Below are 18,958 nucleotides of genomic sequence, written 5' to 3'. Positions count from 1 at the left end.
ATTTGAATCAGAAAATGTAATTTCCCCAAGATCAGCATGCTGGCTGTCCCTTGAAGCAGATACAGGGTGAACTGGTCATTAGCTCAGTCATTTACAAAACATACCGAGAGTAGGTTTTAAATTATTCCACCAAGCTATAGAAGTGCTGCACGCAATTTAAATCACTACAGTATTTCATTAATTTCTTTTACTTGCAGCCAATTCTGTAAAAATGCTAAGAGCCACTTCTAGTTGAGGATGGAAAATTAAGATGAAGACAGGCAAGGCAGTGAAACTAAGAACCCACAAAGGAGATGGTGACGGGAGGAATAGATCAGGCAGTGACAACGCTTTAGCTATTACTAACTGCCAGCTACCAAGAAAAATAAAGGCACCACATTCTGTTCCAGTAAGAAAGCAGACTGAGTATTTTGCTACAGCTAGCGCCTACAAAGGGTCTATGGGGATTATTCCAATCATCCCCATAAGTATGTCCTGTGAATACACACATGGTCTTAGGACCCAGAAAGTCCAAGGAACATTTCCTTGAATCACAAGAGCACAGTAATTAAAGTCTTACAAATTAGATGTGAGTTGTGACACCAGCATTTCTGAATGGGCACACTGACTCCAAAAAAGAACTTCTGATAAGAAATAGAAAAAGGATGCACAACTCTTATCTAATAACTTTCATATAAAACAGCTAGAACAAATTCAGAACAAATTCTTTTGTCATTCCAGGTTTAATTACACATGGTTACATCATAGAGTAAATAGTGAGGACTTCCATTTCTGCAAAAGAGAAAAATTCTATGCAGCACTTTTTGGTTTAGCACATAAATTCCAATGTAATCATTTTGCAGAGGGGAAAAAAGGAAGAAAAGGAAAAATAAGAACTAACAGTTGTTAATAATATAGAAATACATAAAAAATAATGATATAAAAATAATAAATCACAAATATAAAGTCTTGCAATACTAGACAATGTCAAAGAACAAAAATCTTGACATAACAGAATTACTTTTTCTTGTCAGCTGGATCATATGAACTGTTATTTTTAAAAGCCCCCAAGAAAGAACTTGATAAATTTAGGAGATAAGAATTACGTGGGAGTTCAGTATTTAAACAAGTGGTACCTTCTATGATACCCACAAATACATACTTCAATTTAAGTGAGAGAGAGAGATCATTAGCAATACTATTACTATTAAAGTGCTTTACAAGTTGGAGTATTTGTTTCCTTTTATTTTATTTTCTTTTCAAAACTATGAACCAGAGCAACCAACTTTTCTACATCAAAGTATTTTCTCATCTGTGTTGTTAACAACAGCAAGTCATCTAATTCCAGAGGGAAAAAAAACGTCCATATCTATTGTTATTGGAAATTCTCCTAGCCTTCATTTAACGTAATGAAAATTGATTGCCTCAAAACAACTCTATCTGCTGGATGATTTCCACTTGTGTGGATACGGACGGTTACCACATGGAACGTATACATATGCCCTTAGAATGTGGCAGGGCAAGGGAAGAGAAAGTGGTAACGTGACACCTGGAGATATGGAAGTATAGGGAATGTGAAGAAATGTTTTCATTAACTTTATTGCATTGCTTGTATTTTATTTTACTGTCTTGGTGCTATGCCATTTATGAAGGTCATTCACAGAGGCTCTCTGATACTACCACACAACTACTCCTAACGTTGTATTATCGCTTCTGCAGAGGTCCCTATTCTGCATAAAGCAAACAAAGACACAGATCCTTCCCAAAAGAGTTTAAAATAATTTGAAGTGTTGGAAGAAAAAGTGATAATAATTCCATTAATATTTGAAGAAACAATTCCAGCAAGAAATCAGCTGTATGAATAACTGTGATTAAATTTAATCTTGGAAGAAATCTACGGATATTGCTCAAGGATCACTTAACCTTTTTGCTATGTCATCAGTGCATTTCTAATTATAGGTTGTCTGCTTTCAGATTTGCAGATACCTTATCTTCTTGTAAGCTCAGCTTTAAACATCAAGGTCTTCTTGAAGTCTTTTAAGAATTTTCAGGTCAGTTTTCTGTTTTTTGAGAGAAGCATGTCTTTTCTTCTCATGGTCTTTTTCAGTATCCATATTTAGATTTTAATAAAAATGATGATATGCATAACATTGTATATAATCTAAATTCTACAACTTACTTATTTTTCTAAACTTTTCATTGCATAAAAATAAAAGAACGAATACACAGAGTAAAGGAAATTAAAGTTATTTACATGCTACGTGTTTGAGAGGAATCCTACAACAAAATCTGAAAGAAAGCAAAACTAGATGACTAACACTATGTGCTAACAAACAATTAATGTACTTCTTAGGTGAACAAAAAGTGTTAAAAATACTCTTGTAAACAGAAACCCGGGGAAGAAAAACTGCATTGTAAGTCCAGTGGTGATGAATCCTATCATATGTATGCTGCTGATATATAACTCACTTAACTCTGATCACTGCAATGCCTAACAGCCATGCATAAAAATCACAGGGTAAACCATACTTCTGTTTAAACCAACCCCAACATTTCCATCCATTTGCAGGGGACCAGCATTTCACTCATGCACACTGACTGACTCTTGCAACTTGACAATCAGAAGAGAAAATTTGGTCACCCCAAAGTAGGAATTGATGTCATTAAGATTTGTTTTGACAGTTCTGCAGAAACATTTAGCAGTGTTTGTTAATACTCACAAACTCAATTTTAAGATCTAGGAGAAAAACAACATTCCAAGTAAAGGAAAAGACAAAGGGAGCATTCCATGGAATTAGATGAAGGTTTCTTTGAGTGGCATGACTAATTGCAGATTTCAGAAGAAACCAGTGAAGAAATGAAGGGATAATTGTAGCAGTCAGTAAAATAACTAGAAATTATTTTCAGCCAAAGCAAAATTAGAACTCACACACACTAAGTTTGATGATTTACTGCAGCAAAAGATCACAAACAACAGTAGAAGTTCAAAAAGAGAAAATATTTTAAATTGATTTCTTAGACTTCCTTTGCTAAAAATGTATGTAATAGAAATAAATAAGAAAAAAAAAACAGAAAACATTGAGATAATTCATTCTTTTATGACTGGAGTTTTCTGAAGAGGAAGATACAGTGCTTTCTGTGGGGCAGAATTCTTAAGATTGAAGTAATGCAGCAGTAATTCTGGTACCTCTGATACGTTCACGCAGCATCACCGCACCTTTGACTCTGATGAAGTTTCATCATACAGCTTTGTGCACATACCTCACATCTGAGCGAAGTTTGTCTTATGCAATTATTTACTATATTTTCTTAACATACAACAAGCCACTCTGGAAGATTTAAGTCTAATGACTTTAGAAGAAGAAAAACATAACTGTTCTGGTTAAGATAAATTAGAAGTACCTTCTCCAAATATACGTTTTAGTAGAAAGAGAAGAATGAATACAAAATGAAATGGATTTAAGAATGATGGTTGAGAACTTTTCTAAAGACAAGAAGCTGCATTTAGAAGTACGGTGAAAAGCACTGTGAATTAAAACCTACTGCAGTACGTGAGTATAAAAGCCTTGGAAGTGATACAACCAACCCAAAAAGAGTGTGGGGACTGATTGGAGAAAGAAAATAACACAGCACGTGAGTGGTCTTTTTGAGGAAGACAGAACCAACTGAGCAGGATTTAACAGTTAGGTAGATTTTTTAAATAACCACACTGTCTTATAAACCGCACAATGCAAGCATGTGTTTGTCAACAAAACATAGCTTAAGTTTATTCTGAAAGGTTATAGGATCATAGAATGGCTTGGGTTGGAAGGGGCCTCAAGGATCAAGTTCCAACCACCTACCACAGCACCTCAACACCCTTTCAGAGAAAAATTTCCCCCACATGTAATCTGAATCTTTCCTCCTTTAGCTTAAAAATATTCCCCCTTGTTCTATCACTATCTACCCATGTAAAAAAATGGATCGTATGGTATTATATTATAATACAATAAACGTATTGTGAAGGTAAGGGCATTGTATGGAAGCTCTGAGATTTAAAATTTTTCTACCTAAACCATTTTTGATCAGCATTGTCACTCTGTTCTTAAACACATTCATATATAGCTTCCTCTACGAGTTTCTTTTAAAAAGAACGTTCTTCCTAAAACAGTGGAAAAGCCAGCTAGCCCTCACCTTTTTCCTTTTTGAAGAAAAAAGTGCCAACACCTTTTCTAATTTGTATTAAATCCCCAAAGATTACTTTTTCTTTTAAATGAAAGAAATGTTTCTCAACCCAAATTGGCCCCAGAAGTGCTGAAAATGTTTTCACAGTAGAAAACAAAAGGGAGCAAGGCAAGTGAAGTTAAGGCACATGATATGCACCAATGTCATCTCATTTTTAACTGTGGTGTCTATACACAAAATCAAATAAAAGATCATGTGAAACATAAAAATGAAAACCAGGTCTAAGTTAGTAATAACAACACAGGTAACAGGGACAAATTCATCAGTGTTCTCACTTTTTTTTTTTTTTGCTTCTCTTCTGCAGTAAAACATGCATCATTTGCAATTAAAACAAGCAAAGCTCCCTGAAGAGAAAACAGCTTATGCAAATATATATTTTCTTTTTTTTTAGAAAGTGAAGAATTCCTAGCTTTACATGCCCCCTATTTTGCAATCCTAGCTAGGCTAGGCCTAGTCCCGGTAGAGAACTAGTTCTGGTAAAGGCCAATTCTGGCCTTTATTTCTAACATGAGAAACAGACCAAATACTGTGCATAGAATATGTTTGTAGTGCAGAACAGGGTCACAGGCAGGTGAAACATTGCTTCTTTTTCTTTGGTGAAGTACCACTTCATTTCAGTAGGGCATACTGAGCCTATAAAATTAACAAAATTTGACTCATAATTATTTAAGCTTTCTCTGTCCATCTAAAGAATCTAAATATTCTAATTCAGGAAGGTTTTTAAGAACATACCCAAATCATTCTGATAATTTTAGCTACTTAAGTTGATGCAACCTTTTAGTTTGGATAAGAGCTGTTGATCACATCAGATAATAAACCTGCCTCAACTTCATTCACAATCCTGTGTTTAGTTACAAAAATATAACACCATACAGGGAAACAGGGTAATTACTTACGAATCCACATGATTTTCAAAGGAAAGGAGGATTGGAAAGGGCGATGTCTTAAATGCACACTCAGCAATAGCTTCTATTACTTCCTAAAGAATCAAAATACACACAGTTACAAACTCATGTCTCCATAGAAACAAGTATTTTGGTGTTTGAAAACAGATAAACCCAACAGAAATTGTATCCAAACTACCTAAAATCATACTCAGATCTTCTATCCTAAACATCCTCAAAAGCTATACATGAGCTTTCTGCAGCAACCAATTTTTTCTGCCTGAACTATAACCACATCTCCAAAATGTCTGATGAATCTCCTGCATGATGCTTCTCTTCTAAGAAGACTTATGTGCCTAAATCAGAAGTTCAAATGTAAAACTTGGCCTTTGCACAGTGTTGTTCCACGCCTGAAGCTATACTTTTCATGAATTTTGCATAATAATAATGACACTGACAAACTCATATCTTCTACAAAGTTATCTCATATCACACTCATATAATCAACACAAGCAGATACCCTTAAAATCCTTAGTGACTGACTTACAAGTTTTAGTTCTCTGTGATTTTTGATGAGAGAAACCTCTCCAGAGCAAAAGAAAGGAGAAAGTGACTCAATTATAACAGCATAGTATTAATCACAAAGGGCTCAGAAATTTAAAATTATGTAGAAGTGTCATTTTGCTTTTGCTAGAAAGTAACGACTGTAAATATAGCAGCTTAATCATTTGGTGATACTAACTTTAGTGAGGTACACGATACAGCGATGCACTCAGCATTAGAAATGATTCTCAATTTCCTATTGGAATATTGATCTTTTTTTCATGACAACTTATTGAGTACTGAAGGTTTTACTGTTCTCTCTGTCAACTTCTGGAGTTTGAAAGATCTCATAAGCCTGTTCCACCCCCAATCATAATAATGACTAAAAATTTTAAGATTTATTTATTTCAAACTAGCATTCCATGGGGATTCCTTTTATTCACTTTCCGTACTTGAAAATGCTAGATTCAAAAGTGTAAAAGAAATGCACTTCCTAACATGAAAGCAGACTTTCTGGTCCATTCCTTCTGATTCTGGGCTGAAAGTAACGCATACGCCATCTCAAGATCTGCTGATATAAGCTATGCTATGTCCACAATTTACAGCCTTTACGAGAGGCATGAACTGTCACAGCATGTCTTACAAGATGAGAAAGTAGCTTCTTCAGCACACTCCAACAGGTGATGAATGACTCCATTTAATAAACTGCAACCATCCAATATGTGAATGCCTCACATATCACTAACAATTCACATGCTTCAACTAAGTCTTTAAAGAAAGCAGAAAGGCAAAGTATTTACTGAGGGAACAATAAGTGGTGCAGAGTGCTGCATGAAAGCTGGTAGGAAGCTGCAGTTTCGCAGCAGTGATTCTCCCATGGGCGAACAACATACAACGGAGTGACTCTTGCTGCACGCTCTTTCCAGCACCAGTAAATCACTAAATGCTGATGGCACCTTACATTGTTTGTAATGTGGGACTCTCAAGACCATCTCTGGCAGTTTTGCCATTGCAAGAGAACAGCAAGACTGAGAATAGGATTACAAATATTAGGTCATCTCATCTAAATGCTTTCTACCCACATCACTGCTGTTGGCTTGGTCTCCACCCACTTATATCCTACCCCCTTTGCTTACAGAGCATGACCCAGGGCTTAAGAAGACTGGAGACTGGGTATGAAAGCACTGCTGAGAGCAGTCCTGAGGGAGGCCTTTCAGGCTCTTATGCACTGCTTTAGCTGCAAATAAATCCATGAAGACCCATGAAGACACTTTCAACTGCATTCTCAGCTGCAAAAAGGGATAAAATTCAGCACATACGAAGAAGAATAGCCTAAAAGAGTAAAAACCAGGATGACATTAATGAAATTTGTGGATAAAAACCTCAGATACAGGGTCTGTGGCGTAACAGTGATTCAGTCTCACAATGCCTTCAAATGTAAATGCAAATTCTCTATGGTCAGAAAAGAACAACATGCTAAGTGCCACATTTTACTTCTGCTGCAGAATGACTCACCTGAAACAGGTCCCCAAGGTATTTACAAGTACACAGATTCCTGTTTATGGCATGAAAAATATTGGTTCCCTATAAGATCACATCCTTGCAGCAGCTTGCAGTCTGCTGCTGAGAAAAATCTTCTAAATGTCATGAAGCAAGGCAAAAAGCAAACAAACAGAAAAAAAAACTACTAAAACCTCAGAACAAAAACTCCAGCAACATAGGAATGGGCAGCACATACTGCTTCTTTCCTTGTGCTTCAGAAAGTCTATGTGAGGCAGTGAAAGGCGAGACAGTGAATGTCTGAGACACTGTGTGCTGCAGTCGCGCCAAAAGCATGAACTGACAAATGATTTAATATTCGAGACCCAGTAATCACTCTGAATTGATTCATGTACTTCTGACACATTATTTCACTATCATTTTGCTCCTCTTAATCCAAGCAGCATACGTTGAGTGTTGAAAAGAAAAACAGCAGTCAATACATTTTTACAATTTCTGTGTGTAGAAAAATATTTGCCCTGAACTGACACACAAAATAAACTTGATTTGTTTTAAAACCCATTCCACGCTTCTCCTGCAAAAACAATGCTTAGAGTTGAACTTCTAAGCTACCAGGATGGCCGCCACCAGGGCAATTCTCATTCCTACCAACCCTCCTTTTAAGAATCAGGTTAATTTTGTTTTAAATTCCAACTCACGGCCGAAGAAGTTGAGAGCTATCTACCCTAACCAAAGGACTTTCAGCAATCAAACTCTGTGCATATATACATAAATGGTTTTCATCAGTTTCAGGAGAAAGTTAATACCGAAAGTGAAAGAAGGTTGTGTTTTACATTTTCCTGTGATTAATTCAATCAGTGGAGAGTTAGAGAAAACAAATTGACAAAAAATAAGGAATGTTCTGGTGTTGAGTGAAATTTGGTGTTTTGTCTGTGTGGTAGTACTGTTATTTTTTTCCTCAAGGAAGGAAATATAAGATAGAAGAAAAAACAACAGCAACTCATGCTTCAGATGTGGGAGACATGCTTCAAATTTGTAATTTGTAGAAAAACCACATCTATCACCTTGCAATATAACCAAATTCAGAAATTGACATTTTTCCACATCTTCGTGCACACCGGTAATTCTAGAAATATATTTCCATAGCGAGTTAGTGTCTCAGATGAACAAGAATTACTTCTTCACTCTTCAAAAATGGTATCTCGAGGTATCGTTACAACCTACGCCGACTACCAATATTAACACTATGGCAAAATATCTTTATCGCATTCCTCGAACAATTCAGATCAAAAACATCTTTGACAGTAGCAACCAGGTAACAATTTAATGTTATTGCTAAGGTAGTGCTTTTACCTTTTATTACAGAAAAGGGAAATGGAAGATGAAATTCAGAAATACAGGTTTGAATGGCATTAATATCTCCTCACATTCTCCAAAGCTACTAATTTTTCTCCTCTTGTACTTCAGATCTGATCCCCAGTACCAGGGACAAGCATAACCACCAAAAATCTCTTCCCCTACAAGGTTCACCTCTTCCAATGCTTCCACACATACTCTGAAATCTCCACTTAAAACACCTTTTTACTTGTAAATTTTTCCTCCCTTCTACCTTTGCAGCAATATTGTAGCAAGGAACTTATCACATATTTTATGTGGAAAAAAAACCTGCCCTAGCTGAAGCCAGCCACCCCAGCACGCTGTACTGCTGTACCTTGAAAGATATTTCAGTTGTCATAGTGAAGCCGTGCGTAATGACCGGCTCTTCTTCAGCTGTTCTCCCTTTCCAGCAGTCCAGCTCCACACAGCGGCAGCCTGACAGAAGCACTTGCCGATACATCTCCACTGAAGAGTTCCCAGCCAGCTGTCCAGCTGAGACAACATAACAAGGACGTGAAAAAGGAGAGTCATTTTAGGCCCCGGGAATAAATACAAATAATCTAACGATAATTAGAGTTAACAGCATCTTTTACCCTCGGCTGACAGGAATAACACTCAAAGGCATACAAAATACATAATGATTTCATGGAAATGACTTAGGCAGAGTCAATGTCATGGTTTGCGTTCTGCCATAACTTAAATCGTTGTGAGTGAGGAAAAATAACTTTATCGAAGCCAATTCATAAACTTCTGCTAGACAGAATTAATATGAAATAACTTGTATCAGTTCTAAGGACTTTGTTACCCTAAACCAAACAATGTGAAATCCAAAGAAAACTCAGGACAGCAATTCTCAAATACTATGCCATGTTCACTGCAAGATAAAATCAACTTCCTGCACAATCGCTAATGGTAGGTACCATTACCAGGTCTCAAATCTATATCTTAACACTGTAACCACTGCACTGAGTTGATCAGTAAAATTTCCTGATGTGACACTATATTATGTAGGAAGAAGTTTAATTAGACTACTGACTTCCAACAATGGCATAATATAAATCTAAAAATAAACAAGGAAAACTTAGTTCTTCCCAAACTTCAGAAGTATTAAACACTAAACAAACAAGTCCAGTTGTTGCGTTCAGGGAAGGATCTACAGCCACAGTGCTCTCTGCTGTTTCAAAAGGTTGGGCTCCAGTTGGATGGATACAAATTTCTTCAAGCACAGAGAGAAAGATAACAGAAGACCAGCCTAGTGCTTGCTTTCTATGTTAAGAAAATGGATGCAGCTTCCTGCTTTCTAGCAGATGCGTCAAGAAGATTTTTATGGATCCTTTGGAGGGAATTCACTTGCATTCTAAGGAGGCAGTGAGTTCATTTATGCTGAAGATTCTTCACTGATGGGAGTTACACAGAATGTTTTATGCAGACAAGCATATAATACAGTACAGATTAATCCTGGTTTTATTGTCTCTTTGGCTCTATGTTTAGGTTTTATGCTGAGAACTATATGTTTCAGTTGGCTTCACCAACAGTACTGTCTGTTTTCTATGTGTTTTTATAAACAGTAACAGAAAATCTCTTCTTGTTGGAAAGTTCCCGTTTAATTCTGTGTGTCTGATGTGTGAATTGAAACAATCATAAACACTCAAAACATACTAACATTACTCCTATTGAAATCCTTAAAATTTCTCAGCACCTACTGGAACCAACAGGAAATACATGTTAATAACATAATTTGGCTAGTGTTGGAAGGTTCTGAAAATCTAAATGGAGTCAGCAAAGTGATGATGCGTCGCTTTCATCCTTCACTTTCTTGTGTGCCACTCCTTTGATTATGGCAGATTATCTCTACCCACACAATAACCGCCGTGGTGCTATCTCAGTACCTGTGGTAATCAGTGGCTCTTTGTCTTTACAGGGTACAAACAAGCAGTAGCACAGATCAGGGTACAACAGTACACATTTCCATGATATTCATATCTAAGCAACTGACATTAAATGGGTCCACTGCGCTCTGCTGCCTAAAAAAGCACATCCACTTAGAGATCTTGTTTTCATGTTCTCTTCCCTGGGTCTCAAAACATTTTTATTTGCATTTTGATTAACAAATTATTTTATGATTAACAAACTACTATATCTGCTGAGAGATGACCGGTCATTATTACTAAGCATTTTGGACTACAAGATCCATAACCTTCAAAAGTGCTTAAGTAAATCACGACATGCATCACTTGCCATGTAACAATTTTTGCACACTACCTCGTTAATAAGCCTCAACCCTTTTGGAAGGATTCCTGCTAAGGGCAAGAAGATGTTTAACCTCCAAAACATTCAATCTTAAGGTACACTCCTAGACCAAGCACAAAATGACAGCAAGGATTTCAGTACTCTCAAGAGCTTATTTTTCTAAATTTAGATTATTAGAGACGTTTGCTCAATTTTTTAATCTACATTATTCATAAACTTGTCATGTCATTTGCATCTATTCCAAAGTGTGCTAACACAGACACTAAGGGGAATAGCTGCAGAATGATATTTTTAATATCCTGAGTACAGATCAAATTTGTAATACTGGAAATTGAAAACATTATGTATGCCCTTCTATAACACATACAGAATCCACAATAGCACCACAATATTTTTAACACCTCATTTCTCAAGTAGAAACAGATTTTGCCAGATACATATATTACGTATATAACGTTATAACATATTATAACAAAGGGCCAAATCATAATTGACACAAAAAAGGACACTAAGGCTAATAAGCCTATACTCATTCAAGCTGAGAACATGACCAATGTTTCCCCATATGCGCCAGTTCCACAATTCCACAGCTTGAAGTGACTTGTTTCTCAGCAAATGCATCTTTGTTGGATTTATTCACTGCTGTTTTTCTAAGTGCAAGACACTAGGAATGCAGGAACTTAACATTTAATTATGATCTTCAGATGTTTATCTTCCCCAAAATTGGTCCCAGTTGTTTATTGTCCCTTTATTACTCTTGAAATGGAAGCTGCTCCTGCCACCTTAACCACCTATCACACCATTTTCTCCCAGCATGAAAAAGCAGCTGCACACTCCCTTTGCCCTAAATAAACACGATGCTAGATCTCATCTCTTCAGGGAAGTCCTGGAAAAGCAATCTCTGCTCTTGATCATACGTTGTAGCTTTCAACATGTAAACTCAGACCCCTGTACTACTGGGAGTTTGGCTTTTGACTCAAGCAGTAACAGAAGGTGCTGTTTTTCAGATTTTCCAGGCTCAGTACATTTATCTAAATTTATTCTCCTCCCAAGATATTTCACCACACACATGACTGTTGAATTAAAACCCATGCATGGCTATTCTGCTACTGTTAGCCTAAACAATGCTCTTGCCCTGCACTGTTAATTTTAATGCTTCACACTGTACCAAAGTAGGATATGTGTCTAGCTTGGTCCAGCCAACAGCAAGAATACATTTGTCAGTAGCAATGCAGGTCCAGCAGAGCAGAAGATGTAACTCTTGCATATGGCAGGAGGGCTGGGGCTAGTTAGTCTGAGTCTGCATTTGTGCTTAGCTGTCAGTCGTACTCAGGCAGCTGCACTGCTGCAGCCAGGCTACATGACAGAACTGGCACTGGGCGTTATGGGCTCCCAGCAGTGGGACCTACTAGACCTTGAATCCTTGCAACCCTCCTGCACACCTAGCTGAGTCTCTCCAACTGCACTGAAGGCGAGACACCCACAGGGACCTACTAAAGGAGACTTTCCTCTGCTCTTTTCAACAGTTTTATCCTCCTTAAAGAGGGGGAAAATAACAGTTCTATTTCACTATCCTGCCACTGGTTGGCCTTAAGACACACACACACACACACACACACACACACACACACAAAAAAAAAAAAAAAGATAAAAAGAGAGACGATAAAAGGCACAGAAGATCTTGAAAACTCACAGAGTGGTAGCAAATGAAATACTACTGACAGGTAACAAAACACTTCAATGATCTTTATTTTTCTTCTTGAGAATCCAAAGTCGATCTCATCAAACAATTGGTTTTTTTTTAGTCTTTATGTTGACCTCTGTTGCTAATGGAAGCAAACTTCCTCTACGAATTTTTGTGCCAACTGCTGATCACGACTGTAATGATTAGTTTTGCCTTAAGGATACAATCTATTCAATTTTTTCTCTCCTTTTTGCATGACTTCCACTCACTTTAAATCTTGAAACTCTCTTATTTGGAATATGGCTTCAGAATGAGAGTTCGATCTGGCATGAGTGAAACTGGTACATGTACCCCGTAGGACAAAAAAAGGCAAACTGAGATTTAACAGGACAAGTACAAGCATCCAGCTGTCAAAACAGGAACAAGTATACAAAAATCTTTTACACAGCAGGATGTCCAAGGAACTTTCAATCAGAGGTCTGCCTGAGTAATCACTTTCTCACAAAAGCCAGTTGTCTCAGAGGAAGATGCAAGAGAGCCTCACACAGATAGGAATCACCAACTTACAGAAGCTGCCCAAGATCTGCAGTGTTTGCTGAAAGCTGTATAAATCTGTACACTGACAGTTCATTTAATCTTAATCCTCGCTAATCTGACTCCAGATGGTGACACATCATATGCAAAACCATCAGTTTGTCCATTTAAGGTATAAAAACCAATCTTCCTTATGATAATGTCTAATCATTCAAAACTTCAGCAGCTTTTCCTGCCCCATCTTCGAACTAGGAATGGATCAGCAGGATCCACCCCTCCTCCTCACCTGAACTCTTTTGCAGCCCACCCTGCCTCTCAGGAGAGAGAAAGTCCTCTGCACAGGTGTGCAGGAATTTATTTTCAGAGTGGGGCACCAAAGTGGAGCCTCAGCAAACTCCTAAGACCTTCAACAAATATCATCTTTCCTCTATGAGGCAACAACAGCTTACTCTCCACCGATTTCTTTTTTAGTTAAAGTTAACTGCTAAGTTAATTTAACGACCGAAGTAAAACACTGTAGCTGTGGAAGCTGCTTCCACAGAACAGGCCACAGCAAGCAGACGGAGGTCTGCAGCTTCCCTCCTTTGAGGCAAAGTCATCGTGTTCAAATCAACCTCATCTCTAAAACTCAGCTCTTTCGCTCAGTGTTGCACAAGCTTTCATAATATTCCGAAGGGGAATAATGAAACAACCCCTTGAGTTCTCTTACCCTCTATTTCACCAGGAAGGACTTGGTGGGGCTGGCAAATAACACAGACCTTGATCTTCTCAGCTGACCACCTGAGCTCAGATCAGCTTGAGGGGCATGAAGCAGCCAGTCAAAAATTGCTCTTAGAACAAGCTCATGCTCAGATTGAGTACTGCCCATAATTTCTTCCTTTCCATACGCTGCTGTCAACTTGGAAACTGCAGAGATAGTGTTTTGGAGACTTTTAAAGTGAAGAAGGCTTTAGGGAAGGGCTGACCGCAGATGATAGACAGCAGTTGTGACTGAGGAATCACTAAGAACAGAAAAGCTGGAGGATGCTACAGGAGCGACCATAGAATCAATAAAGGAGAAGAGAACATGTTTCTCACAAGACCCTTTACAGAAATATCTGAAAGTACCAGACTGTAAGCAGGGAAGCAGATGTCTAGTGGTTGGCGACCCTGTACGTAGCAGAGGGTTGAAACTAGATGATAATTATGGTCCTTTTCAACCTAGGCCATCATTCTATGATTCCATGCTCAGGGTGAGTGGCATAGTCCCATGCTGGCTATGTGCTCTGACACGACAGCTCCACTATCTACTGCTGCTATTCTTCTTTTTCAAAGAAAAAACATATGTTATAGACCTGTGATTTTCATATTTAGCATGTTACATATGCAACAAGTTGCATAGCCAATGTGTACAATGTTAGCAACAATACATAATCATAAATTCCTCTTAGACTTTGGGTGCTGCTGAGAGAAATGCTGCAACTTCACTCCCCACTGTGACAACCTGAGGCAAGGCTGGTGAGAAAAAAGAAAAAAAAGCAGTTGCACTTTGAGAGTTCAGAGGAGTAAATAAAAAAAATGTGACACCAGTGAGAGACAGGAAAAAAAGTTTCTAAAAGATAATCCTCTAATCTAGCCTAGGTTCACTGCAAATCACTTCTTTATCAATGAGTTTTCACCTGAAAAATTACCTTTCCCTAAGAAAAAGAAAGCATTGACGCTTTTAAATAAATAATCAGGACTTGATGTACTGCCAAGGGTTTCTACTAAAGGCTAGGAAAATGATCTTGGTAATTAAAAATAAATTCAGAGTGTGCACATGTTTCTTTTTATGTTATAATATTGTCTCTTTGTGTATTATTTTTCTGGGTTTAAAAAAACAACAAAGGGAAAATAATTGGTAGAATATTAAGAACAGAAATAATAAAGTAAGGCTGGATGGAATGGTTTTCTTATTTTTCTAATAATTATTACAAGATTAGTTGCTATTTCACAGCTCCTGCGAGGGTGTTACTGGAGCTTCACTTCCAATGCCATAAGCACTTCAGCTGGCCCTTTGAAATCTTGGGATAAAGAATGGTTTGCCATCATTAATTTCACAGATTTCAGCTGAATTAACTCCTTTCTGGAAGATTGAAAATGTCATATTGTCTATTGCTGTATTGGGTCTAGTCTCAATGCAAAATCTAAGGCTGTCAGTTTTTGTAATACATGGATAAAAATTTCATCATAAATCTCACTGTAAGCCAGCTGCAACATGCTTACTGAACATAATGAACCCACTGAAAAGCAAGGGTATGTGTTCTTCTAAATATGAAAATACACACTCTTCACTGGAATTTGAAGGAGATTCAAACTTAGTTTCTCCATCCCCTGGGTTTATTCTGATTTACATCCCCCAGTTTACTAAGTCAGGAATTTTATGCTAATTTAAGTCTGAGGATCATACTTCCAAATGAAATTTCTGCAATTCGTTGGACATGCAGGTGAAGAAATCTGAGATGCAATTTTGAGACAACTTGACGACTTTCACATAAAAATCAAATGGAATTTGGACAATTTCAGGGTTCTAATTGATAGAATTTTATGATTCTAAGGTGAACTTTCTGCTAAAATAACTATGTTAGGTCATCCATGTTGCAATTAAAAATTTAGAAAGGATTGGACTAATAGCAAGTTTCTATCCTTAATTCTTTGTTCTTTGGCTTCCACACTTCTGGACTTTTAGGACATTACTGCCCTGATCAGCTTTAATATCTGTAGTATGGTACTGGCTATCAGTGGTACTGATGGTATCTAAAAATCTTAGCTCAGACATTAGATATGCAGTCAATGACCAGATTTCCAATCCTTGCAGATATGAACTGACTGAGAAAGCTACATGCCATGTTGGGACCTCTCCAATCTCTGAATCAAAGCAAATTTCACTGAACTCACAAAACTGTGAGATTTAATGTTTAAGGCAAATTCATTAGCTACAGAGATATTTCCTATTGATCTTGCATACCTGCTTGGCTATTCTTGGTAGCCACAGAAAGCACATTGCCTCTCCTTCTTAAATAAGAACCCATTCTTGGAATCCTATCTAAGTAGAAGGAAACTTTCCAGGAGCCTCATTAGCCTTCATCAGACATTATCTAAACAACACATCTGTTGCTCATCAGTTAATGAAGATATATTTGATGTATGAGTTGGAACAGTTAGAAAAACAAACTGTAAGTGTTACCCTTGCCTCCTTGAAGACTAAGCACTGCATCACTTACACTGTCACTTTCGGTATTCTTTATGGTATCAAGACAAATATACTATGAATTCTTGTAAGAGAAGAAATTAGATCTCTCAAATAATGTACCTGTGAGGTAGGTGTTGTGTGAGGAATTGATGAAATAGTGTGACAGTGGTTGAGACATATCTTCATTTAAATCCAGTTTCTCAGGTGGAACAACGCCGTTTTCTTCTCCGCTCAGGTATCGCATAAATCCATCCACTGATATCTGCCCTGAGAGAAACAGATAAAGGGAAAGCAGCCATTACTTTCAAGTACAGATTTTATGACATACAGATATTGTGGCAAAAATACACGATGGTGTATGCAACAGACTGGTCTTTATCTAGTTATTAATTTTTTTTCTTCTTAAACTGATCTAATTTTCAGTCACATCAGTTACGCACATCTCTTTACCTGTACCAAAGAAAGATCCTTACATAATCAGAGACAATCAAACGCACAGGAAAATTAGAGTTACAAACTGCTACATGAACAGAGAAAATAAACCACGGTGTATGAGGGAAGAAGGTATCCTGGGAAGCAAAGAAATCATCCCTGATGGAAGAAACCAAGAAATGAGCAAACAGAACCACTAAAAGAAACCGGGTAACTTCAATCACTTTTGAATATGACTCAGTGTGTTGTATGATGGCTACTAAACTGCAAAACAAAGTAAACCAACTAAATGAACTACTTTTCAACTGGGAGCTAATCTTTTTTATTTAAATCTTCTACTATTGTAGTGTTAGTGCTGATTTATATATTTAGAGTAAAAAAAAAAAAATCCAGTAGTCTCTAATTATTAACGTAATATAACATAATTATTAAACTGAACCAATCAGATACATTTTTCTTTACCTGATATTTCTGCAATTTTGTTTGGATTTCACATGCAGATTTAGTTTTTTAGCTTCAGTTAATTCAGTTACTTCCTATAGTAAAATAGAACTTCTGTAGCTGCCTTGAGATTCTCCAAAGATACAAGACTGATAACTTCCAACAGTGACAATTTCTTACCTCTTGCCTCTACCCCAAAACAGTAGAGCATAGTATCTCTACCCAAAAAAAATCTTTAGTCAATTGATTGTGGCATTGAAAATGGAACAGTTCAGTTCTACTCCTAGCACAGTTATGTTACTCTCTCTTTCAATGTCAACTCTTTTTTATCTGTAGAACAGATAAACCTCAGATTTTTTTAACCTCAGATTTTTTTAATGTCTGAAAAGCAATGGGTAATCTGGAGTCATTTTTGTAAAGCTTATAATCACATGATGCAAATATAGTACATAAAGCTTTTACTTGGAATCTGTATTGGGATTTGGCTCTTGATCAGAGAGGAAGAGATGCAACATTCTTATGTTCAAACTGTTAATTTTCATAACAACCTAAGATGGCAGCATTAAAACGAACCTATCCATATCACTGCATTTCTTGTCATAATACAGAGCAATGCAATTACCATTCATTTTCATGGCAACAACTGTATGAAACAACTGGTTGGAAAGAAAAACATCAAGTCCACCCACAATGTTAAGACTGTAATCGCAGTGCACTCTTGCCAGGCTCCACAGCTGGTTTGTTATAGAGAAATTAATCATCCACAGACAGAGATCTATGTACTTTAATGTTTACCAGGAAAAAAAAAAAAAAAAAAAAGAGAAAATCAGAAAAAAAAAAAATCCCTCCACTGAGATTTTTAATGGAACAACTATTTATGAACAACCAATCTGCTGCATAAGTCTACCGGAGAGACATTATGAGTGCAAACAGTATCAACTGCCATCATGGAGTTTGCTTGAATTAAAATCCATTTAACATAAGCACTGCACCAAGTTCACAGGGATTTAAACATTGTGTATTTTCACACCAAGCAAGCAACATCCTACAGAAGAAAAAAAATGGGTAAGATCTGAATGGGATGGCTGCTACATTACAGTGACATGCAACTTCTGATGTTCTAAACAGCTCAAAGAGAGTTAACTTCAGTATCTCTATGTTGTTTTGAACATATTCCTTTTTGTCAAAGCAAGATTCTTAAAGTTGCTCTGTCATTCCTTTTCCAGGCCGAAATGAAACACAGTGGCTTTTGTACATATCAGTCCTCCAAAAAACCCAACCCAGTGGCATCATAATCACAACACGTCAAGAAAGAAAAGCTTCTTTTCACTGTATAGAAGCTCATGTTAGCTCCTATAGGTGATGTTCAAACATCTCAAAGTGATCTCTGTTAATACTCAAGAGTACACCTGAATAATTTGTGTTCTTGCAGTCCATCACTGTTTTACAAATAGAGAACTGAAGCTAAGGTTAATTAGTGGACAATACACCAAGGTAAACTTGTGGATTAAGTGAGGACTGCAAAATCTCTTCAAGTCTGTTTGGGTGCCTGTGGATTAAAAGGAAGCAAGGCTGAGGGCCTCTGTTTCCATTTTCATAATATAAAGCACAGTAAAAACTATTCACAAGTATAATTGCACACTTTCTGAGCTGCACAGTTATCTGAGCTTCTGGTGGTAGAATGTTATTTCCCACGTCATAATTAAGCAGTACGCATTTCATAAAGTGATCCAATTTGCAAGTATCAAAGCCGATATTGCACCAGAGAGAATTTGACTGTGAAACAGAGACGGCAGATGTCAGAGAGACTTTGCATCCTGGATATTAAAGAGTAGATTGTTTGTGACCAATGTCAATGATATTCTGAAGCCAACTACAGCAAGGATGATCCTCAGTGGA

The 18,958-nt window shown here is 37.1% G+C and overlaps 1 protein-coding gene across 3 annotated transcripts in view; it reads right to left on the bottom strand.

Moving 5' to 3' along the window:
- PLCB1 (phospholipase C beta 1) overlaps nt 1-18,958 on the bottom strand; it is a 373,777-nt gene that overhangs the window by 100,214 nt on the left and 254,605 nt on the right. For all 3 annotated transcript variants that reach the window (XM_042884248.1, XM_042884267.1, XM_042884258.1), the window contains 3 exons: nt 16,307-16,453; nt 8,842-8,999; nt 5,100-5,182 (listed from right to left, as the gene is read on the bottom strand). In XM_042884248.1, the coding sequence (XP_042740182.1) occupies nt 5,100-5,182; nt 8,842-8,999; nt 16,307-16,453 (388 nt within the window). The remainder of the gene's footprint in view (nt 1-5,099; nt 5,183-8,841; nt 9,000-16,306; nt 16,454-18,958) is intronic.

This window comes from Lagopus leucura, unplaced genomic scaffold (assembly GCF_019238085.1).
Source record: "Lagopus leucura isolate 7727_CA_CO unplaced genomic scaffold, USGS_WTPT01 Super-Scaffold_73, whole genome shotgun sequence".
Classification (NCBI taxonomy): domain Eukaryota; kingdom Metazoa; phylum Chordata; class Aves; order Galliformes; family Phasianidae; genus Lagopus; species Lagopus leucura.
This window is presented reverse-complemented; position numbering and strand designations above follow the sequence as displayed.